A 25,429-nucleotide genomic window follows, 5' to 3' on the forward strand; every position below is an offset into this window, starting at 1 on the left:
ATTATGACGTCCAGATCTTTTTCCTGGTTGGTAGCTCCTAATATGAAACCCAACATCGTGTAACTACAGCATGGGTTATTTTTCCTTATATGCATCATCTTGCACTTGTTCATATAATATTTAATCTGCCATTTGGTTGCCCAATCATCCAGTCTCGCAAGATCCTCCTGCAATTTATCACAATCCATTGTGATTTAACTACCCTAAATAATTTTGTATCATCTGCAAATTTGATTACCTCACTCACCATATTCCTTTCCAGATCATTTATATATATATTGAAAAGCACCAGTTCAAGTACACATCCCTGAGGCTCTCCACTGTTTACACATTTCCACTGCGAAAATTGACCATTTAATCCTGCTCTCTGTTTTCCTAGCGTGTAGCAGATGGACTCAGGACCAATGGGTATAGTGTACTCCTGTTAGCAGCTGGAGACAGATCAGATTTCAATCTGACGGCAGCCCCTAGTACATTTACCCCTGCAGGACGTGCAGCTCTTCAGTATTTTCCGTCTCCATAGCAGTTAGGGACTATCTGCACACTTTCACAGCATTAGAACCAAATTCAAAGAAGAAAACCAAATTTAAAGGAGAAATCTACCTGAAGATGACCCCCGCTCTCCTGCGGTGATACCCTCGGGTACCTCCCCCAGTTGAGATTCCCGAGGTGATTTCCATGGTCCCTCAGAGGTGAGCCTCGGTCCGGTGGCCGAATCACGGCGAGGACCTAGCCCCCGATCTTTGGGCGCGGCTGAGAGGCAGCGGGTGCACACTCGAGCGCGGCGGTGAAGGTATTTACCTTCTCCCCCCGCAGCCGGAGACCGCCCGGGACGAAACTGGGAAGCACCGAAGACAAGGAAAGGTAGAAATCTTCTGCTTGAATCTGGTCTGTGGGGGTGTCCCACTGTGCTTTGCTAGATCCGGGGTACCCCCTGAGGAGCTATTACTCGGCCCTGGGTAGGACTGGCCCTGGACTGGATCTCCCAGGGCCTCCTCGCACTGAGTGCACAGGGCGTTGGCCTCCTCACTTTGTGCGGCTCTGATGTGGCATGCTGGGCAGAAGCCTTGAGCCGGGCTTCTGCTCGCCATCGCCATCTTGGCCCTATTTGCTGCTCCCTTCACCGTTCGGCCCAAGCGCACAAGTCCGACCTAGTCGCACAAAGCACATGTGCGCATAGTCTTACATGCACATAATTCCTTGTGCACATAAGTTGCACGCACAAGGGCTGGGTGCACAAGAATACGCGCGCCCTACATGCATACCGAACCGAGCGCATATCTGCGATTTAGGCGCACAGCTGCGCGTACAACTCCACGCACATCTTAGGCGCACTGGAGCGCATAAGAGTTTACGCGCCGACAAGCCATGGCACCACCAGAAACAGGGATAAAGGCTCAAGGCTTCTGCCCAGCATGCCACATCAGAGCCGCACAAAGTGAGGAGGCCAACGCCCTGTGCACTCAGTGCGAGGAGGCCCTGGGAGATCCAGTCCAGGGCCAGTCCTACCCAGGGCCGAGTAATAGCTCCTCAGGGGGTACCCCGGATCTAGCAAAGCACAGTGGGACACCCCCACAGACTGGGACCCCCAGGGAACCAACGCCCCTCAGCTTGGATCCAGCGTCTATCTCATGGGTGGAGTTTTTCAAAGGGATTCACGCCTTTGTTCAAATGCAAATTGAACCTATGGCTGATCAGCCACATTCTCCGCCAGAGGACCTTTATGCCCCAGGCCCTTCAAGACCTAGGCAAAGGCTTCCACTACCCAGAAGCCCCACCTATGAGTCATCTCTGAAGAGGAAGTTGAGCCCCTAGAAGAGGGGGAACTCCCCCCGGGGACATAGTCCCATCGAACCATGAGATGCTTCTTCACAAAGGATGAGCTCCCTGACCTGGTCACCCAATACCTGATGGAGCTCGCCATCCCAGGCCCAGGGACTTCGGGGAACCTAAGCCGAATCCCCTGCTGGAGGGCCTTCGCCAGACCTCCCGCCATTTCCCTCTGTTACAAGCCGCACAACAGCTAATTGACCTGGAATGCTCTAGAGTCCACATTTAAAAGGGGATGAGCTTTGGCAGCCATGTACCCCCTGGATCTGGCAACCAAAGATCTCCTTGCATGCCCAAGAGTTGATGCCATGGTCTGCATGGTGGCAAAGCGCACCACTATCCCAGTGGAGGGAGGAGCAGCGCTGAAGGATGCACACAACCGACGTCTGGAATCCATCCTTAAACAGTCATTTGACGTAGCCGCTATGTCTCTACAAATTGCGACCTGCTGCACAGTGGTAACATGTGCCTGCTTATCTCAGACAGGAACAACGCTCCGGGAGAAGTCATGGAACCAGCAGTATCATTCCTTGCGGATGCTGCCTCAGACCTAGTGCGCACAGCGGCCAGAGGAGTGTCATCAGTGGTGACGGCCAGGAGGCAACTCTGGCTCCGAAGCTGGTCGGCTGACACATCTTCCAAAATGCGCCTCACAAGGATGCCCTTCAAAAGATCCCTCCTGTTCAGCAGCGAACTAGTAGAGATGTGAATCGTGTGATCGATCATCTTAAAGATCGATTTTGGCTGGGGGGGAGAGGGAATCGGATCGTCGTGGTTTGTTTTTTTAAATATTGTGTAAATCGGGGGAGGGCGGGAAAAACGGCACACTAAAACAACCCTAAAACCCACCCCGACCCTTTAAAATAAATCCCCCACCCTCCCGAACCCCCCCAAAATGTCTTAAATTACCTGGGGTCCAGTGAGGGGGTCCCGGTGTGATCTTCCACTCTCGGGCCACGAGTGCGTTGATAGAAATGACGCCGGCGCTACCTTTGCCCTGTCATATGACAGGGTAAAGGTAGCGCCGGCGCCATTTTGGTTCCTGTCCCCCGACGTCATGAGCGTAGGAGATCGCTCCCGGACCCCCGCTGGACCCCCAGGGACTTTAGGCCAGCTTGGGGGGGCCTCCTGACCCCCACAAGGCTTGCCAAAAGTCCAGCAGGGGTCCGGGAATGACCTCCTGCACTCGAATCGTGTTGCCGTATTGCAAAATGGCGCCGGCCGTATGGCCATATTGCCGTATTGCAAAATGGCGCACTACCGTCACTACCAGTTCCGGGCGCTACCCTTCGGGTTAGCCACTGCATCCCGAACGTTCACCAAGGTAATAGTGGGGGTGGCGGCAACACTGAGGAAGGAAGGAGTTCTCGAACAGCCTTACCTGGACGATTGGCTAAACAGGGCAAAGTCACCAGAGGAAAGCCACCAAGCAACCAACAGAGTCAAAACTCTACTAGAGAGCCTAGGATGGGTGGTCAACACAAACAAAAGTTCCCTATAGCCCTCACAGTCGTTGGAATACCTAGGCGTCCAATTTGACACCAAAGAAGACAAAGTCAGCCTGACTCCCACAAGGAGATCAAAACTGTGGAACCGGTTACAAACCGTGCTCAGCGATCCTCGTCCCATAGCATGGGATTACCTGCAAGTCCTCGGACTGATGGCATCCACTCTGGAAGTTGTGCCATGGGCGTGAGCCCACATGAGGCCCCTGCAGCACTCACTCCTATCACGATGGAGCTCACGGTCCCAGAACTACACCGTACGTCCAACACTCCCGGGCAGAGTCCGGACCCAGCTACAGTGGTGGCTGCAGACCAGCCACATGAATCAAGGATCAAGACTATCCTCCCCAACCTGGACCCTGCTCACCACAGATGTCAGTCTACGAGGATGGGGAGCACACTGCGGGGAGTTAACCGCCCAAGGGCAGTGGAATGCAGAAGATGCAGGATGGAACATCAATCGCCTAGAAGCACGGGCAGTCTGACTAGCCTGCCTGCAGTTCGCTCACAGACTTCGAGACAAAGCGGTCAGAGTGATGTCAGACAACGCCATAATAGTGGCCTACATCAACCGACAAGGAGGAACCAGAAGCCAACAGGTGTCCCTAGAAATAGACCCACTGATGGCATGAGCGGAAGCAAATCTCCAGGAGATGTCTGCTGTCCACATCGCCGGGAAAGACAACATCATGGCGGACTTCCTCAGCAGGGAAAGTCTAGGCCCAGGAGAATGGAGGCTGTCATCCGCAGCCTTCCAAATGATAGTGAACCGGTGGGGGACACCGGACATGGACCTTCTGGCAAACAGATCCAACGCTCAAGTACCCATATACTTCAGCCGCAGGCGGGAACTGCAGTCCCAAGGGATCGACGCCCTGGTACAGACCAGGCCACTGGGGACCCTATTATATGCCTTCCTGCTGTGGCCCCTATTGGGCGCAATCATTCACAAGATACAACTGCACAGGGGACTAGTTCTTCTAGTGGCTCCGGATTGGCCAAGAAAACCGTGGTACGCAGACATGAGAAGACTGCTGGCAGGGAATCCCCTACCTCTGCCCCCACACAGGGCCTGCTACAACAAGGCCCGATCCTCCACGAGGACCCAGCTCAATTCTCTCTTACGGTATGGCCATTGAGAGGGCTCGCCTGAGAAAGAGCGGATACTCGGGGGCAGTAATCGACACCCTACTCCAAGCAAGCAAGTTCTCCACATCATTAACGTATATAAGGATTTGGAGAGTATTTGAAGCCTGGTGCGAAGACCATGACATCAAACCACGATCATTTAAAGCTCCTGTGATCCTGGAATTCTTACAGAATGGACTACAAAAGGGACTGTCCCTCAACTCCATCAAGGTACCGGTGGCCGCATTGTCATGCTACGGCTCCAAGAGCAAGGGCGACAGCATAGCTTCTCACCCAGACGTGTCACGCTTCCTAAGAGGAGTCAAACACATTCGCCCACCACTAAAGTGGCTGGCACCTCTGTGGAATCTCAATCTTGTTCTGGATTTCCTAGAGGGAACCGCCTTCAGACCCCTCCGAGGCCTGTCCCTCCGCCTGTTAACCTTAAAGACTGTGTTTTTGCTGGCAGATTGTTCAGCCCGCCGCATTTTGGAACTACAAGCACTGTCCTGCCGTGAGCCATTCCTCAGGCTCACCCCGGGATCCATCCAGCTACGCACGGTTCCCTCGTTCCTTCCCAAAGTGGTCTCACATTTCCAAATTAACCAGACCATCTCGCTACCATCGGCGGATGACTTGAAGAATTCGGAAGAAGTCCGTAGTCTACGCCACCTCAACATCGGCAGACTCCTATCCAGATACTTGGAAATGTCGGAACCCATACGAAAGATGGACCACCTTTTCGTCCTTCACAGTGGAAAGACATAGGGGACGCGTCCTCGCGGGCAACCATAGCCCGCTGGATCAAGGAAGTTATCAAAGCGGCCTACGTAGAAGCAGGACAGCCTCCACCTTTACAGATCAAGGCCCATTCTACCAGAGCCCAGGCAGCATCCTGGGCAGAAACCAGAATGATGTCACCTGCCGAGATCTGCAGGGCGGCGACATGGTCTTCCATACACACCTTCTCCAGATTCTACCGTCTGGATGTGCAGGCTTGGGAGGACACAGCATTTGCAAGGGCAGTAATAAGTGGGTCACGGGCAGCCTCCCACCTGGTTCGGGAGTAGCTTTTATACATCCCATTGATCCTGAGTCCATCTGCTACACGCTAGGAAATGGAGAAATTACTTACCTGATAATTTCGTTTTCCTTAGTGTAGACAGATGGACTCAGCATCCCACCCTTGGCTGCCTTTACGCATGGACTTTCAAATGATGCACGGGTAAATCACGTTTCATTTACCTAGGGCATCCACCCTACCGGGTGTCGACACTTTCCGGTTGTGTACCTGGCGGTCTCCAGCTATAGTCAATCAACCAGTCCAAATTAATCAAGTTAATCAAGTTATAACGTTTAACCAAGTTATGATGTTATGCAAGTTAATCAAGTTATTTAAGTTAATCAATTAGTCAGTCACACATATATCCACAATGCTTTTCGAGGAGAATACTGAAGAGCTGAACGTCCTGCAGGGGTATATGTACTAGGGGCTGAAGTCAGATTGAAATCTGATCCGTCTCCAACTGCTAACAGAAGTACACTATACCCATTGGTCCTGAGTCCATCTGTCTACACTAAGGAAAACGAAATTATCAGGTAAGTAATTTCTCCATTCCTGTTTATAACCAGTTTGTAATCCACAAAAGGACATCGCCCCCTATCCCATGACTTTTAGTTTTCTTAGAAGCCTCTCATAAGGAACTTTGTCAAATGCCTTCTGAAAATCCAAAAACACTACATCTACCAGTTCACCTTTATCCACATCTTTATTAACCCCTTCAAAAAAATGAAGCAGATTTGTGAGGCAAGATTTCCCTTGTTGACTGTGTTCCATTAAAACATGTCTTTCTATATGCTCTGTGATTTTGATCTTTAGAATAGTTTCCACTATTTTTTCCAGCACTGAAGTCAGGCTCACCAGTCTATAGTTTCCCGGATCACCCCTGGTGCCCTTTTTAAATATTGAGGTTACATTGGCCACAGGACAGTCTTCAAGGAAAAATGGATAATTTAATGATAGGTTTCAATTTTAAGTAATAGATCTGAATTTTTTAGTTTCTTCAGAACCCTGAGGTGCATACCTTCTGGTCCAGGTGATTTCCTACCCTTTAGTTTGTCAATCTGACCTACTACATCTTACAGGTTCACAGTGATTTGGTTTAGTTGATCTGACTTATCACCTTTGAAAACCATCTCTGAAACCGGTATCTCCCCAACATCCTCATTAGTAAACATAGAAGCAAAGAATTAATTTAGTCTTTCCGGAATGGTTTTATCTTCCCTAACAGCCACTTTAACCCCTTGATCATCTAATGGTCCAACCGACTCCTTTGCAGGTTTCCTGCTTCAGATATATTTTTTAAAGTTTTTATTATGCGTTTTTGCCTCTACTACCAACTTCATTTCAAATTCTTTCTTAGTCTGTTATCAATGTTTTACACTTAACTTGACAATGCTTATGCTTTTTCCTATTTCTTCAGATGGATCCTTCTTCCAATTGTTGAAGGATGTTTTTTTGGCTAAAATAGCTTCTTTCACCTCACCTTTTATCCATGCTGGTAATCATTTTGCCTCCCTTCCACCTTTCTTATTGCATGAAATACATCTGGACTGCACTTCTAAGATGGTCTTTTTAAGCAATGTCCACATCTATTGTACACTTTTAACCTTTTCCGCTTCACCTTTAATTTTTTTTCTATTTTCCTCATTTTATCAAAATTTTCCTTTTAAAAATTTAGTGTTAGACCTGTAGATTCACATATTGTCCCCTTTCCACTCATTAGTTCAAATTTGATCATGTTATTGTCACTATTGCCAAGTGGAAAGGGCTGATAACAGCCATAACAGTCCCCAGGGTTGGTCATGCAGCATTTTTCTTCCTATGCACAAGTAGGGCATGAGTCAGGCCTTGATCTCTTGCTTCATATGGGGCCACCAGTAGAGTTGCTGGAGCAATTCAAGGATTTGTGCTTGATGAGCATGACCTACAACATGGGAGTCATGGGCCCATTTCAACACTTTCTCACATAGTCTGGAAAATACAACCATCTTCCTTGGAGAGACAGTGGCCATGATAGCCAGGAATATCTCAATGGGATTTATGATGTATCTGGGAGGTTCTGGGACATCCTTGATGTGAAAGAAGCAAGAGAGGGTATCTGCCTGTTGATTCTTGAGTGCTGGACGATACTGCAGTTTGAAGATGAAGCAAGCGAAGAACAAAGACCAGCGGTCCTGCCTTGAATTTAGCTGCTGAGCTTGATGTAGATGTTCAAGGCTTTTGTGATCCATTTATATTGTAACACAGTGTTGGGCTCTTTCGAGTAAGTAGCTATTTTGACAGCCAAAAGCTCTCAATCTTTGCTGCTGTAATTCCGCTCCACAGAGAACTTCTTCGAGAAGAAGGAACATGGATGGAGTACCCCTTCTGGAGTGTGTTGATCAGGACCGACCCCAATACTAGAGTAGAGGCATGAACTTCGAAGATGAAAGGTCACTCAGGATCTGGATTATATAGGCAGGACCCAACTATAAAAACATTCTTCAAATCCTGAAATGCATCTAAAGATTCAGATGGCCAGCCTTTGGTGTTGGCGCCCTTGCGGGTAAGGGGGGGCCACCACTGAAGATTAGTTTGGAATACACTGATGATAATAATTAGCAAATCCAAGGAATCTCTAGGGGTGTGCATTCATTTTGAACTTATATGTAAAACGCTACTTTTTTTTTTTAACTTAAAAAAGTGATGAGGCGAAAACGATCGGATTTCCAACGTATTCAACATAGCTATGTTGAATACGTTGGAAATCACGATCGTTGATCCTAAATAAAAATTTAAACCCCTCACCCTCCTTAATCCCCCCCAAGACTTACCAAAACTCCCTGGTGGTCCAGCGGGGAGTCAGGAAGCCATTATTCTATTCCTTTGCGAGGAGCACGTGACGTCCGCGTCACGTCAGAGTGACGCGGCCGTCACGTGGTCCACCGCGGTTCCGCTCCCGGACCCCTCGTTGGACACAAACGGAACTTTTGGCCAGCTTGGGGAGGTCAGGAGGCCCCCCCAAGCTGGCCAAAAGTTCCGTTTGTGTCCAACGAGGGGTCCGGGAGCGGAACCGCGGTGGACCACGTGACGGCCGCGTCACTCTGACGTGACGCGGACGTCACGTGCTCCTCGCAAAGGAATAGAGGAATGGCTTCCTGACTCCTCGCTGGACCACCAGGGAATTTTGGTAAGTCTTGGGGGGGGGGGATTAAGGAGGGTGAGGGGTTTAAATTTTTATTTAGGGAACCGGTGCACGTATGGACATAGACTCAACTTATGGAATTCTCCATATGTCCATATTGACCGAAATTGACCGAAATTGACCCTTTTCGACTTATGGACTTGTGAACATAAACTTTTTGTCTGCACATCCCTAGGAATCTCTGTAGAGCCTGAAGCCCCCTGGATGGGGCCAGTCCCTGATGGACTTTATCTTGTCAGGATCCATACAGAATCTGTCACAAAACACAATGTATCCCAGGAAAGGGAGTTCCCCTTGTTCAAAGAGACATTGTTCCATCTTGGCGTATAGACTGTTCTCTTGCAGGCACTGCAGGATGCTGCGGATATCTCAGCAGTGAGCATTTAATTTTATGAAAAGATCAGAATGTCATCTAAATACATGACTACACAGGTGTAGAGTAGGTCATGAAAAATCTCATTGACCATTTTTCTGGAATACTGCTGGTGAGTTGCAAAACCCAAAGGGCATAACTAGATACCTGTGGTGTCCGTCACAAGAGTTACATAGAAACATAGAAATGACAGCAGAAGAAAGCCAAACGGCCCATCCAGTCTGCCCAGCAAGCTATGCACTTTTTTTTCCCCATACTTCTGTTACACTTGGCTCTTAGTAACCTTTTTGTTCTATTTCCCTTCCACCCCCACCATTAATGTAGACAGCAGTGTTGGAACTGCATCTAAGTGAATATCTAGCTTAGTTAGGGGTAGTAACTGCCGCAATAAGCAAGCTACACCCATGCTTGTTTACCCAATGTAATTCAGTCCTTGTTGATTGTTGTGGATATATATTTATATACAGACTTTTCTACATTCCCCCTGCCGTTGAAGCAGAGAGCTATGCTGGATATGCGTTGAAAGTGGAGTATCAGACTTTCTCCCCTGCCGTTGAAGCAGAGAGCTATGTTGGATATCCATGAATTATCAGACTTTCCCCCCTGCCGTTGAAGCAGAGAACTATGCTGGATATGCATTGAAAGTAAAGTATCTGGCTTATTTGGTTTGGGGTAGTAACCACCGTAACAAGCAAGCTACTCCCCGCTTTTTTGTGAATGCAAATCTTTTTCCACGTTTCCTCTTGCCGTTGAAGCTTAGAGCAATGTTGGAGTTGCATTAACCGGGTGTATGTTTATTGAATTAGGGTATAATCTCCAGGCAGTAGCCTTCATTCCCGCGAGCCACCCACTCTTCATTCCCGTCCTCTAGACTTGATGGATCCACATGGGTAGATTTTCAAAGGGGTACGCGCGTAGGATACGCGCGTACCCCCCGAAAACCTACCCCAAACCCCCCCTGCGCGCGCCGAGCCTATTTTGCATAGGCTCGGCAGCGCGCGCAAGCCCCGGGACGCGCGTAAGTCCCGGGGCTTGAATGGAGGGGCGTGTCGGGGGGGCGTGCCGCGAGTGACGCGGCGTTTAGGGGGCGGGCCGCGAGTGATGCGGCTTTTAGGGGGCGGTGCCGTGGGCGTGGTATCAGCCCGGGGTCGTGGCCGCGGCCTCCAGACCAGCACCCGGGACCGGAACACGGAGCGGGGCAGCCGGCCAGCGCGCGCAAAGTTACGCCTGCTTCCAGCAGGCGTAACTTTGCCGACAAAGGTGGGGGGGGTTAGATAGGGCCGGGTGGGGGGGTTAGGTAGGGGAAGGGAAGGTGCGGGGGGGGGGGGGTGGAGGGAATGGAGGCAGGCTGCGCGGCTCGGCGCGCGCAGGCTGCCGATTTTGGGCAGCCTTGCGCGCACCGACCCCGGATTTTAATGGATACGCGCGGCTACGAACAAAAGTACGCAATCGCACTAATTTATAAAATCTGGCCCACAGTGTTTATCCCACACCCCTTTGAAGTCCTTCACAGTTTTGGTCTTCACCACTTCCTCCGGAAGGGCATTCCAGGCATCCACCACCCTCTCCGTGAACTTCACGGAGAGGGTGGTGGATGCCTGGGAGAAAGTCTGATAATTCACGCAGTTTTCCACTCGTCATCAGCCTTGAAACAAATAAGGTTGTATGCACCTCTGAGGTCCAGCCTTTTGAAAATCTTAGTGCTTAAATGCAGTCGAAGAGCTCTGTGGTTAGTGGTAGTGGATAACCAGTCCTTCTTTGTGATGGCGTTCAGTTTGCGGTAGTCTATGCACTGAGGGAGCCATCGTTCTTCACAATGAAGAAGAACCTTTCCTCATCTAGAGAAGATAAAGGATGGATAAATACATTTTTCAAGTTTTCCTGGATATAATCAGACATAACCTGAGTCTCATGAAGCGGGAAAGGGTAAATATGTCCATAACAGGGCCGTCTGTATATTCCACATACTGAGGAGGAAACTCCAGAAGAGTTGTAGCCACGGTTATAGGCTGAGGAGGTTCCACCTGCTCCAGCCATGAATCCATACACTCACAGTCCCACTGGGTGAGTTGTAGGGTAGCTCAGTCAAAGTGTGGATGATGCTGTTGGAGTCACGGTATCCCAAGATAATGGGGTGAATGGCCCGGGAGATCAAATGCAGGCTACCTCTTTTCAGATGCAGGAGGCCAGTACGTAAGGACCCAAAAAACACCCAGAACAGTTGGAATACACACCAGAGTTACAAAAGAACTAAAAAAATGAAATTGTAATCTATTACTATTAATAATGTGTAACCTATAATTGTGCACAAAGATTAGAGGGTGGCCAGTGGAACCCCAATCTATACAAAGGGATCCAGGGGTGTTTGGGGAAATTCTAGACCAGTGAGTCTGAATTCAGTGCTGGTAAAAATCATGGAACGTTTTCTAAAGAACAAAATCACAGAACATATAGAAAACACGGGTTAATGGGACACAGTCAGCATGGTGAGCTGATGGATGTAGTGTATTTGGATTTTCAGAAGGTGTTTCATAAGTGCCAGTGAGAGAAAATTATTTTTCACTTAATGCACAATTGAGCAGTGGAATTTATTGCCCAGTCTTCCCTCCTGGGCCCGTGCTCCTGGAGAACTATTCTCAGTGCTAGAGGAAACTAAATCATCTTGAGGGCAGGTCCTATCTACAGGATTGCTTCCTTCCTCATCAAGCTGATGCTCTCCTTCCAGGTATAATGTATGAATCTGAGCTCCCAGTCTTCCCTCCTGGGTCCCCGCTCCTGGAGAACTATTCGCAGTTCTAGAGGATACTACATCATCTTGAGGGCACGTCCTAGCTACAGGATTGCTTCCTTCCTCATCAAGCTGATGCTCTCCTTCCAGGTATAATGCATGAATCTGAGCTCCCAGTCTTCCCTCCTGGGCCCGTGCTCCTGGAGAACTATTCTCAGTGCTAGAGGATACTACATCATCTTGAGGGCAGGTCCTAGCTACAGGATTGCTTCCTTCCTCATCAAGCTGATCCTCCCCTTCCAGGTATAATGTATGAATTTAAGCTCCCAGTCTTCCCTCCTGGGCCCCTGCTCCTGGAGAACTATTCTCAGTGCTAGAGGATACTACATCATCTTGAGGGCAGGTCCTAGCTACAGGATTGCTTCCTTTCTCATCAAGCTGATGCTCTCCTTCCAGGTATAATGTATGAATCTGAGCTCCCAGTCTTCCCTCCTGGAGAACTATTCTCAGTGCTAGAGGATACTACATCATCTTGAGGGCAGGTCCTAGCTACAGGATTGCTTCCTTCCTCATCAGGCTGATGCTCTCCTTCCAGGTATAATGTATGAATCTGAGCTCCCAGTCTTCCCTCCTGGAGAACTATTCTCAGTGCTAGAGGATACTACATCATCTTGAGGGCAGGTCCTAGCTACAGGATTGCTTCCTTCCTCATCAGGCTGATGCTCTCCTTCCAGGTATAATGTATGAATCTGAGCTCCCAGTCTTCCCTCCTGGAGAACTATTCTCAGTGCTAGAGGATACTACATCATCTTGAGGGCAGGTCCTAGCTACAGGATTGCTTCCTTCCTCATCAGGCTGATGCTCTCCTTCCAGGTATAATGTATGAATCTGAGCTCCCAGTCTTCCCTCCTGGGCCCGTGCTCCTGGAGAACTATTCTCAGTGCTAGAGGATACTACATCATCTTGAGGGCAGGTCCTAGCTACAGGATTGCTTCCTTCCTCATCAGGCTGATGCTCTCCTTCCAGGTATAATGTATGAATCTGAGCTCCCGGTCCCAATATTCCTGAGAGCGCAGTCCCAGCTGATCCTGAATCCTGCAGCCTTGTGAGCAGCCTCAGCTCCTGCTGTCAGTGCTGGGCGGGGGAGGCAGAGGACAGCAGTCAGAGGGGGCTCTCTCACATCCTCTCTCTCACTTACCCTCTCCCTGATCCTTCCCAGTCTCCCTCCCTCCTGCGCCTCCTCACCCTGCTCTCTCCCCACAATCCCTCCCTTTTCCCTCCTTCCTTCTCCCACCTCTCCCCTCCTCCTTTCTCCCCCCCCCCAGTCTCTCTGAGAGGCTGCAGAGTTACCAATTTTGGTTTTTATAAAGGGAACAGGACTTGGCTTTATTAATCAGCCAATTGCAACAACCCACGCCCTAGGACTACATTTCCCACAATTCCCAAAAAACTGAGCAAAGGCAGTGCAGGACTACATTTCCCAGCGTCCATCCCAACTAGATGGGCCATGGGGTCTTTTCCTACCGTCAAGTTTCGGTTTCTAACAGCTCCTTGTGCCGCGGCTGCAGTTCCCACTTCCTCTTCCTTGGTGATGTCACTTCCTGCTGGAAGGGGGCGGTGCTTCCTGTACAGAATGTGGTGCTGAGACCGGAAGCTGAAAACCCTGAGACAGCAGCGGAGCCTGAATCTGCCCCCACCCCAGGGACGGTGCAGGGAGGGAGCCGGGGCTGGAGATCCTGCTCTGGAGAAGGGGCAGGAGAATGGCTGCAGGGCTTTCTGCTCAGCAGGTAGGAGACTGGCAGGAGGGGGGCAGGGGATGCAGCCTGGGACTGATCCCATCCCCCACCCCAGGGACGGTGCAGGGAGGGAGCCGGGGCTGGAAATCCTGCTCTGGAGAAGGGGCAGGAGAATGGCTGCAGGGCTTTCTGCTCAGCAGGTAGGAGACTGGCAGGAGGGGGGCAGGGGATGCAGCCTGGGACTGATCCCATCCCCCACCCCAGGGACCCTGCAGGGAGGGAGCCGGGGCTGGAAATTCTGCTCTGGAGAAGGGGCAGGAGAATGGCTGCAGGGCTTTCTGCTCAGCAGGTAGGAGGGGGGCAGGGGATGCAGCCTGGGACTGATCCCATCCCCCACCCCAGGGACGGTGCAGGGAGGGAGCCGGGGCTGGAAATCCTGCTCTGGAGAAGGGGCAGGAGAATGGCTGCAGGGCTTTCTGCTCAGCAGGTAGGAGACTGGCAGGAGGGGGGCAGGGGATGCAGCCTGGGACTGATCCCATCCCCCACCCCAGGGACGGTGCAGGGAGGGAGCCGGGGCTGGAAATCCTGCTCTGGAGAAGGGGCAGGAGAATGGCTGCAGGGCTTTCTGCTCAGCAGGTAGGAGACTGGCAGGAGGGGCAAAGGGCTGTCGGCTGCCAGTAATCAAAATGGCGTCAACGGTCCTTTGCCCTTACTATGTCACAGGGGCTACTGCTGCCATTGGTCGACCCCAGTGATAATAGTGAGGGCAAAGGGCCGTCGGCGCTATTTTGACTATTGGCAGCCGACATCCCAAGTCCAGGAGATTGCTCCTGGACTTGTGAATCAGCAGGAGTGGTATATGCGATTCTGTGTCCTTGCTCTTTAATCTATATAGGACAAACCATTCGGTCCATAAAATTTCGTATCATTGAACACAAGAGCAGGATTAGAATGGAGAAAATAAATGCCCCTTTGGTAAAACACTGGTTAGATGTAAAGCATGAGATCGAAGAACTACGGTTTTTTGTCATTAAAAGAGTTACTTTGCAGTGGGGAGGCGATTTATCTGCTGTTCTAAGATGAGTGGAGCAAAGGTTTATTTTTGATTGGCAGACGAGTGTACCCCACGGACTCAATGGTCCAATTGAATGGCAAGCCTTTGTGTGAGTATACGACTGGCTCATTGATAACTTTTATTACGACGGTGGTTTTTTCTGGGAGTTGAAAGATTGCCATATGGGATAATGATCAAGGAGATTGTTTAATTGTAGGACTAGTTAAGGTTTTAATTGGTGGTATTATAAAACTTACGTTTAGGTTCATGGCTTTACATCATGCCGTTATACGTGATGTCATCAATTCCGGAGGAAATGTGAGTATGCAGCCGGTTGAGCGTTTTAGGTATTTTGAAGCTGTTATTGAATTGTATTTTTCGCTATTTTTTGGTTGCAGGGTTGGTCCCTGGAATTAGCTTAGTGATGTTGAAATGTGAAGCGTTTTGCCTATACTTTGAAAGTTGAATGGATTAAAAAGCACTTTAATGCGGCAACGGAGGTTGCACATCTTAAACGTTACAAAATTCAAACGATCTGTAAAGGTAGATCCTTTCTATGTTTAATGTTTGGAGAGGAGGTGGGTTTTAAGGGTTAAAGTGGAGAGTGGTTACCTATATTGATGGATGTATTTAATATAGGTTGCATTAGAGACGACAGTGGCGAAAATATCCCTGATGAAGCCCAGATGAATCGGGCGAAACAAGGAGTCCTTGTCGGGCAGGTCCAGTGGACGATGTCACCGTTTTTGGTTGTGATAATCGGAAAAGTATAGTGGGTAATGCTGGAACTTGAGAACATCAGGTTCTAGACATTTATAGAGATATGTTACATCACTATTATTACATTTTGTGAAACATTATCAAATTTAAAGCAGATGATATTGCAATATATATTTTACATTGTGATTTGAAAAACTGTTACACATTGGTGTTGGGATTTTTACATTATGATATGATGTTTTTATAGGTGTTGTATGACTGTGATATGATTGTAGCATGGATGAATGATTGTGTTAGATAGTAATTATTGTCTAGACAGGATCTATTTTATACATTCCATTAATAAATTATATATTTGAGATTGAATGGTGTGATTTCGTGAGTTCTCTTTGGTTTATGTAATTACTTGGTGTAAGAGAACCAATAGCATAATTTACCCTCAGTGTAGTGTACCTGGCTGTCAAGTGGCATCTGATGCAGTCCTTGGAGGTTATTAATCCTCTCAGTAAGTCTGGTCAGCTGTACTCCATGGTGGAGGTATTCAGGGTGAGCCAGCGGCGCGGGCAACTATACTCCGTTATTGGATTATGGAAGTCGTCAGCGGTTGCCCTTACGCACCCTTCCAGGCATTCTGCTTGATCGTTTGGGCACAGGAGGACGCCGGCCTTAGCATGTGCAATGTTGCTGGGTCCATGGGCAGCTTTGGTACATCCCACTGGTGTGGATTAGCCTGCCCGAGTGAACTGGAAGGAGAAATTCCTACTTACCTGATGACATTTTTTATTTAATTTTAATTTTCCTTCCTCTGAGGAAGACAGGCCGATCCACAGTCCACCCTCGGCTGCCGTCTTGGTTTCAGTTTGTCCTCTAGGTACGAACGACGCAGAGTGTTATATCTGTTACTCGTTTGAGGATTGGTAAGTATCATGACCAGCTCCTTAGCTTAGGAAATGTTAGCTCTTTTCACTGAGCTCAGTGTTCTCAATTGGTTGGAAGCATAAGTGGTTATGTTAAAATATAATCAGTTTGTCCACAATTTGGATTTTCCCCAGAATACTTGCAGGCTGATGTCAGGACAGGGCTATATGTCCTTGACGTTGGCTTTTACTCTGTCTCCACCTGCTGGTAGAGGTGCATAACCCATTTGTGTGGATTGACCTGCCTGATTGCAGAAGAAAGGAAATTATCAGGTAAGTGTAATTTCTCCTTTCCTTTTCCCTGCAGAGAAGGAAAGCAAACAGCTGTTTGAGATTTGGGGCTTGATCCCTGTGTGCCCATGGTTTGCAACACCCCTGAATACAGAATTAGTACATCACAATGGGAGAAATGTCACTGCCCAGGACACCAAACTCTTCCTGCCCTGTTGGGATTTAGCACAGGGAGTCCTCCTGATGGAATAGAACCTGATGTTCTGGATAATGCTCTTATAGCTTCCTTTTTATTATAATGTGATTTATCCACGCAATGACATTTCATATTCTCTGTCTCTGGTATTAGAGAATATTTTTCAGTTTGAAAACATTGGGGTCTATGGAGGAAACTGATTCTAGGGGCAACACAGAGGGAACAAATCTGACATTTCTTGGGGAAGAGGGGTCCTGGTATCCCCTCCTCCATGATAAAACAGGAGGATAAATCCAGCTGAGATCTAATGCACGCTGAGCCCCTCCACGTGTCACTGAGTGTTTCTGGTTTGTGTTTCAGGTGCCGGTGACGTTTGAGGACATCTCTGTCTCTTTCTCCCAGGAGGAGTGGGGGTATTTAGATGAAGGGCAGAAGGAGCTTTACAGGGAGGTGATGAAGGAGAATTATGAGACCCTGATCTCCCTGGGTAAGGATTGCATTACCTGAATCTTTATCAGTCACAGGGGCTGATTTACTGAAGGTCGTCTGTGACTTTTCTCCTGACTCCAGCTCAAGCATTGCTCTGTGTCTGAGCTGGCACCTGAGATTGGTTGTTTGGATCTTCTCATGTGAGACGGCCCCTACGAGGCAGTCTAGGAATTTATCTCAGATGTCTTACATGAGGCACTTGCTGGGGAGCATCCACAAAGTTTCTCAAGGGACTTTACTGAGCCCTCAGCAGCAGGCCCAGGACTACTGATCTCACCTGCTGAGATACAGAACTGAATGGGCCAAATTTTAAAAGCGTTACTCGCACTAAAAGATGAATACGTGGCCGCACCTGAGCGACATGAATTTCAGAAACAGCTAATTACTTGCTCGTGCTAAAAAGGGGCGGGGCCAGCAGTTAAGTGTGTAAATCCAGCGGCCGCTGCTCGTGGCGCACCGTAAGCTGCGTATATTTCCTGCTGCTCCTGATGAGGTGTAAGTCTGCAGAAATCATTTTTAGGACTAACACGATAGGGTGAGGGGTCTTGCTCAACTGGGGGGAGTGCAGGATGAAAAACTAGAAGGGTCTGGATAACCCTGAGATAGACTGGGCAAACTGGTGGGCTAATGGCTAAAACTGGGAATGGCTTTCACCTGAGCATGTTTTAAAATCCTCTTCCATGCATGCGTTAAAGCCGACAAATTCTTAAGGAAGGAATGTGCTTTACATTTGCTCGAGTACACATGCTAGGTGTATTTTACATCATACACACGTACTTGTGCACGTGATTTAAAACTCCAGCGTATCTTTGCTCACTCGCTCCCACGTGCACGTACGGTCGCGTGCATTCTTGTTTTACAATTAACTGAATATGAACAGCAGGATACAAGAGGTCTGAGCTTGCTTCATGAATGTCATTACCCTGTGACATACTTAGCCTTGCACTGATATAATAGGGAGGTTTCAGCTTGTCTGCATACTTCTACCTGTCTCATGGCCATTTTTCCCTTCTCCCCTACCTATGGATCCATTCTCCTTCCCCTTCCTGATGCTAACCCTACCCAATCTCATTCCCCACTTCTGTCCATTGGGAATCATCAGGGACCCTCTCAGCCTCCCATATTCTCCACCTCCTCGGCCATTCTGTCTTCTGCCTTGTCCATTGCTTTACAAAGTTTTCTTCCTCTCACCCTAAGAGAATCTCACTGTCTTTACTGTCATCATACCTGCCCTTCTCTGGATATCAATCTCAGTCCTCTCCCTCTGTGGTAACTCTCATCCTTCCCCTCCAAGCTTATCCTACCCCCCACTCTCCTCCCTCTTCTCTCCCTCTCAGGTTTTACCTATGGAGTATCTGCTGTTTCCAGCAAGCTCGCCTACATTCCTGACCTCTTATCTCTCATTCTCTCCATCTTCTCTCTCTCTTCTGTTTATCCTGCTGTTATTTTTTATATTCTGTTACAGTTTTCATCTCCAACACTTCCAAGAGCTAATTCCAGGCATCCACCACACTCTGTGACCAAAAAATATCTCTTGATATTCTTCCTAGTCTCCCCCCTTGGAACTTTGCTCTACAAATTATTTTCCATTCAAAATACATTTACTTCTTGAGCATTATTACCTTTCAGGAATGTAAGTGTCTCTATCATATCTCCCCCTTTCTCCTCCTCTAGGTTATATGTATTTAGGAGCTCATCTCATAAGGCTTTTGGTGTAAACCTCATTGTTAGAAGTTTTTCATGGTCACCAGTGGTTGGTCAGAAATGCGCTGCTCTGTCACTGTGTCACATTGCCAGAACAGTGAGTATAGGATCAGAAACCCAGATCCATTTGCATGGTGACTAATGCATGATTAATGTCTTCTTCTATCACCAGCAAGTGATGAGGTCACACTGCACATAAAAGAGGAGAATCAAGAAGAACATCCTATGGAAGCAGGACTGATCCCAAGAGAATCAGGAAATGTCTTTGAGAATGTTTCACAGGGGACTGAGAGGAGAAACACAAGGAATAGTCAGCAGGAGTCTAAGAAGAAGCAGGGAGAGCCGACAGGAGACTCACGGGAGGGAGTCACTGCATGTGAGATGGAGGTCAATGTCATCCCTGAGCAGCAGAGACACGGGAGCACAGAGTGCCCCTTCCAGAGCAATAACAGTGATCAAAACGCTTCTGACCTTCACCAGAGGGAGGAGAAAGGGAGGAAATCCTTACCGTGTGACTCCTGTGGTAAAAGCTTTGGTGAGGAATCACATTTAATATTGCACCAGAAATCCCACCCATTACAACCATTATTTCTTTGGAATAAATGTGGGAAAAGCTTCAGTCAGAAGAAAAATCTAAAAGTGCACCTAAACATACATAAAACAGAGCAAACCATCTTCTGCCGTGACTGGAGGCAAAGTTTAATTAGTAAGTATAACCTAATCTTACATCACAAAATCCACACTGGAGGGAGATCCTTCTCTTGCACTAAATGTGGAAAATGTTTTATTAGGACGAAAAACCTCACACATCACCAGCAACTCCATATTGGAAAAAAACCATTTAGCGGCGCTGAGTGTGGGAAAAGCTTCCGGCGTAAGGATAAGCTAATGTTACACCCGGGCATCCACCCAGGCGAGAGACCATTCTCCTGTACTGAATGTGGAAAATGTTACATTAACAAATACTTCTCCCCACACCAGAAACTCCACACAGGTGAGAGACCATTCTCATGTATGGAATGTAACAAAAGCTTCATGGGACGGGGTGACCTCACAAGACACATGAGAATCCACACAGGGGAGCGACCATTCTCTTGCAGTGAATGTAATAAAAGCTTCCTGCAGAAGGGTGCGCTCACACAACACATGAGAATCCACACAGGTGAAAGACCATTCTCATGTACTGAATGTAACAAAAGCTTCATGGGACGGGGTGACCTCACAAAACACATGAGAATCCACAGCGGGGAGCGACCATTCTCATGTAGTGAATGTAATAAAAGCTTCCTGGAGAAGGGTGCGCTCACAAAACACATGAGAATTCACAGCGGGGAGCAACCATTCTCATGTAGTGAATGTAATAAAAGCTTCCTGGAGAAGGGTGCGCTCACAAAACACATGAGAATCCACACAGGGGAGCGACCATTCTCATGTACTGAATGTAATAAAAGCTTCCCTGGGAAGGGTGCCCTCACAACACACATGAGAAGCCACACAGGGGTGCGACCATTCTCATGTACTGAATGTAATAAAAGCTTCCCTGGGAAGGGTGCCCTCGCACAACACACGAGAATCCACACAGGGGAGCGACCATTCTCATGTACTGAATGTAATAGAAGCTTCACGCAGAAGGATACCCTCACAAAACACATAAGAATCCACACAGGGGAGCAACCATTCTCATGTACTGAGTGTAATAAAAGCTTCCCCGTGAAGGGTGCCCTCACAACACACATGAGAATCCACACAGGTGAAAGACCATTCTCATGTACTGTATGTAACAAAAGCTTCATGGGACGGGGTGACCTCACAAAACACATGAGAATCCACAGCGGGGAGCGACCATTCTCATGTAGTGAATGTAATAAAAGCTTCCTGGAGAAGGGTGCGCTCACAACACACATGAAAATCCACACAGGGGAGCGACCATTCTCATGTACTGAATGTAATAAAAGATTCCCTGAGAAAGGTACCCTCACAAGACACGTGAGAATCCACACAGGGGAGCGACCATTCTCATGTACTGAATGTAATAAAAGATTCCCTGAGAAAGGTACCCTCACAAGACACGTGAGAATCCACACAGGGGAGCGACCATTCTCATGTACTGAATGTAATAAAAGCTTCCTGGAGAAGGGTGCGCTCACAACACACATGAAAATCCACACAGGGGAGCAACCATTCTCATGTACTGAGTGTAATAAAAGCTTCACTGTGAAGGGTGCCCTCACAAGACACATGATAATCCACACGGGATCGACCATTCTCATGTAGTGAATGTAATAAAAGCTTCGCTGTGAAGGGTGATCTCACAAAACACATGAGAATCCACACAGGAGCGACCATTCTCATGTACTCAATGTAATAAAAGCTTCACGGAGAAGGGTAACCTCGCAGAACATGAGAATCCACACAGGGGAGCGACCATTCTCATGTACTGAATGTAATAAAATGTAATGTAATAAAATGTAATAAAAGCTTCCCTGCAAAAGCTTCATGCGGAAGGTTCATCTCACAAAACACATGAAAACTCACACATAAGAGAGGCCATTCTCATGGATTAATGTTTTTCTGTAGCGTATGGTGTTGCCTGAGGTAGGGTAGCTAGGAAGCTTCTTTATGGAGCAGGATGCTCTTATAAGGTAGTGATTGGACCAGGAGATGGGCATGCAAGTTGGGGGGTCCGCCTGTACCTGGGAGTTGGTGAAAATTAGGTAAAGGGTATGACCTGCTTTGTATGTTGGGGAGTTGATGGTCTGCTTGAATCCTAATGCGTTCAAAGATTCGAGTATGATGTTGCATGAGGGAGTTCGAGGTGTGCTGTCAACATATAGATTTAGATCACCTAGAATGATTGCTGGGGTGTCTATGGATATGTTTTTGGCAATATATTCAATAACAGGGGATGGGTTATTGTCCTGAGTTCCTGGGGGGGGCGTATATTAAACAGATTTGCAGAGATGGGGATTTAAAGAAGCCAATTTCAAGTTTAGGCAGGGAGGTGATAGCTTGGTGTGTCATGTTGAGTTCTTTTTTGACGGAGTGTAGGATTCCTCCTCCTCTTTTTTTGGGCCTTGGGATGGAGAAAATATTGTATGAGCTGATGGGGAGCTGGTTTAGAAGTACGGTGTCGGTTTCCTTAAACCAGGTTTCTGTTATTGCACAGATGTCCGGGTTCTCATCAAGAAGGTCATTAAGTTTGGGAGAGTTTTTACTTAGAGACTGTTCATTGAGTAGGATGAGTGAGAGGGCAGCGATACTGAAGATTTGGGTGAGAGGAGGGGAGATCGTGGTAGGGAGGATGGGTTTAAGGTATGAGCGGTGCCATAGATTGTAGGGAGTATATGTATGTTGTGGTATTGCATATTGGAGGTGGAGGTGTATGGGTAGATGGTGAAAACAGCTGCAAGTGTTTGCTGAGCTTTGAGTAGGGCTGAGCGGCATATAGATAGTGGGACCGGTATTGAAAAGGGAAAGGGATGAGGAGATAGCAGAGGTAGTTGCGGAGCGGGGGGTATGGTATATTGCGTGTGGAGGGGAGTGGAAGGGGAAGCCGGTGTGGGACTCTGGCTGTGGTAGCACGGGGTTGATGGGAGTCGAGGTTAGGAGTAAGTTAGTTGGGGCAGTACAAAGGCGCACACTGAGGCAGGCACAGGGCACCTGGGACTTGCCTTTTAAGGGTCAGGGAGCTCCGGTCGCACGAGTGACGTGGAGCTGTGCGCCTCACTCGGTGGTGGATGCAGGCGTCTGGTTGGCTATCCGGGGTGAGGAGCCCTCGTGTCTGCCCGGGATACCGGCGGGTCAGCGCCGGTAGCGCGGGGCAGAGGGCTTCAGCGAAGGATGTCCGACTGGGATGTCCGGCTGGCAGAGTTTGGGAATAACTCCTGTCATGGGAAGGCTATGGACCAGAAAATAACTTGTGGGAACCTATGGCTAATATCATAGACAAAGAGATGCTGAACCAGTATCATCGTACACATCCTTGGAAACCAAGATCAGGTAGGGGGTCTGGAGGAGGCCCTTTGAAGGGGGGTAATGTTGCGTCAATCGGTCTCAGAAGGCTTTGCCTGACATGCCTCACCTCTGTTGCTGCTTTCTCCACCAGCCTCGGGAGAGTGGCGGCCATGACGTCTTCTTGCTGCGCCCTCCGACATCACCGGAGCGGCTGTGGCGGGGCATCCCGCCATGATTCACCTGAGGGCCTTCTATGGCGCACGAGCGCGTGCACATCGCACGTCTTATGCTGAGGTTGGCGCGAACCTCGGGGGCGTCCCCCTTGAGTGACATCATACTTTCTGGATATTTAGGTTGCCTATTTGCTGACTGACTTTGAGTTAGCAAGGACTTGATTCATTCGGTCTAAGCTACTCTGCCGCTTCTCGCTGCTGCTAGAAGAAGCTCTCCCTACCCTCCGGGATTCTTCTAATTTGGGTACTCGCTCCTCGAGGGCCTGTGTGTGTCTACCTTGGTGCCTGTTTCCATCTCTACTACCTGCTGGGAACTCCATCAATACAGCTACAAGAGAGTGAGTAATTACTAACATCTCCAGTCTGTCTCACCTACAGCTACTCACTGAATATCTGCATCGGAGCTCCCTACCCTATACCACCATTGTGGAATTGGACTCCTCAGTGCTGCTGTAGGAATCTGCTCCCTACTGCCACCTCTGGTGAGACTGCTGCTACAGTTATCTATTCTCTGCTGCCACCTCTGGTGAGACTAATGCTGCAGTTATCTGCTCTCTGCTGCCACCTCTGGTGAGACTGCTGCTACCGTTATCTACTCTCTGCTGCCACCGCTGGTGAGACTGCTGCTACAGTTATCTACTCTCTGCTGCCACCGCTGGTGAGACTGCTGCTACAGTTATCTACTCTCTGCTGCCACTTCTGGTGAGACTGTTGCTACAGTTATCTACTCTCTGCTGCCACTTCTGGTGAGACTGTTGCTAGTTATCTACTCTCTGCTGCCACCTCTGGTGAGACTGTTGCTACAGTTATCTACACTCTGCTGCCACCTCTGGTGAGACTGTTGCTACAGTTATCTACTCTCTGCTGCCACCTCTGGTGAGACTGCTGCTACAGTTATCTACTCTCTGCTGCCACCTCTGGTGAGACTAATGCTACAATTATCTGCTCTCTGCTGCCACCTCTGGTGAGACTAATGCTGCTATAGGATTCTGCTCACTGTCGCCATCTCTATCAACCAACATTGACTCTCACCCTTCGACCTCTTCCCTAATCCCTCCCCCCTCCCCGTTCCAGTCCCTGCCCTGACACCCCCCCCCCCCCCCTCTGCTCACCTCCCCATGTCTCCTCCTTCCACAGGATATATAACAGAGATGCAAGACTCACTTCACCTTAAGAACCCCCCCACGTTTTCCCACCCATTCTTTTCACTCATCCACATAAATTCACAGACATTATTATTTTTGGTGAAATAAAGGCTGCAGTTTATTATTACAGACCCGAGCCCCCAACATTTTTAATACAAAACAATCTCCAAAATCCCCCCCCCCCCCCCCGTTTTCTCATCACATTCCAACTGTGCCCCCCACCTCTTCCAGTGGTAGAGCTCCATGTGACATTGCCTCTGAGCATCGGCCCCCCTCTTGCTCATTGGCAATCTCGTGCAGCAGCCCCCCCGCGCTACACGAGATTCCCCCCCTTTTCCAACATTTAACAAAACAATCAAATTCAACAACATTTGGGCTCGTGTTTTCCGCCACAGAACAATAACAATCGTTGTTGTCATTGTTCCCCCCCACTGCGGCCTCCTTCTTTCAAAATCACCTGTTCTAATCCTTCCTGTATTGCATTGTTAAACAAATCAATCCCCACATCAGATAAATGTATTCTATCTGATCTAAAGTATCCAGGAATAACTTCCCATGCCCACTCATGTTGCACCCAAAACCCACCTTGCCTCACTAACCACTTACCAATTTGTTTGCTCAACTTTTTAAACGCCCTTATACCATAAAGGTAACCCCAAAAATTTTAACCTCACTATGACGTCCAACCACCCCAACCGTATACCTGGCATTAAATTCATCAACATGCTCAAGTCCTTCTTAATTTTAACAATCAACTCCTTGCAGGATCCTTCCTCAATATCATTACCCCCCAAATGAATCAACAGACATTTTGGAAGATCATTCTCCAGAACACAGTTTTGAAGGAAAGGTAAAAGGCCACCCCATTTCATCCCCCGATGACTCAGCCATTTGATATTCCAATTCAGCGTTTCCAGCTCGAGATTTTCTCCATACGGCCTCCGCTCGGCTCGCTTCTGTGCCCAATGTATAAAAGAATGGCCCACGACCCAGACACATTCTTGTTCCCCCCGAGATTTCCTCATCTCTGTAAAAAACACATAACAATTAGGACACGGAAGCGAACTTCCCTCCCTCCCCTTTCATGAAACTGTTCCTTCCTCTAATCCCTCCTGTTCTCCTTGTTCTAATATCTCGGTCGCACATAAGACATATAAGCGTTTGACTTCCAATGCCCTATGGATTGTATCGCACTACCAGACAAACCACTCTCTGCCGCCGATGTAGCCGCTCCAATTC

The 25,429-nt window shown here is 48.5% G+C and overlaps 1 protein-coding gene across 1 annotated transcript; it reads left to right on the forward strand.

The window, feature by feature from the left end:
• Window positions 1-14,287: 14,287 nt before the first annotated feature.
• Window positions 14,288-21,347, forward strand: LOC115086014 (oocyte zinc finger protein XlCOF6-like). The gene is made up of 3 exons (XM_029592593.1): window positions 14,288-17,152; window positions 19,031-20,241; window positions 20,278-21,347. The coding sequence occupies exons 1-3, from the start codon at window positions 17,119-17,121 to the stop codon at window positions 21,130-21,132; spliced, it is 2,100 nt and encodes a 699-aa protein (XP_029448453.1). The 5' UTR covers window positions 14,288-17,118; the 3' UTR covers window positions 21,133-21,347.
• Window positions 21,348-25,429: the final 4,082 nt, after the last annotated feature.

This window comes from Rhinatrema bivittatum, chromosome 2 (assembly GCF_901001135.1).
Source record: "Rhinatrema bivittatum chromosome 2, aRhiBiv1.1, whole genome shotgun sequence".
Taxonomy (NCBI): domain Eukaryota; kingdom Metazoa; phylum Chordata; class Amphibia; order Gymnophiona; family Rhinatrematidae; genus Rhinatrema; species Rhinatrema bivittatum.

Excerpts from the sequence above, each read along its gene's own strand:
- LOC115086014 (XM_029592593.1), top strand. The coding sequence starts at position 17,119 with ATGAAGGAGAATTATGAGACCCTGATCTCCCTGG. Across the intron at positions 17,153-19,030 it reads TGAGACCCTGATCTCCCTGG|CAAGTGATGAGGTCACACTG; the intron begins GTAAGGATTGCA and ends TTCTATCACCAG. Across the intron at positions 20,242-20,277 it reads AAAGCTTCCTGGAGAAGGGT|CGACCATTCTCATGTACTGA; the intron begins GCGCTCACAAAA and ends CACACAGGGGAG.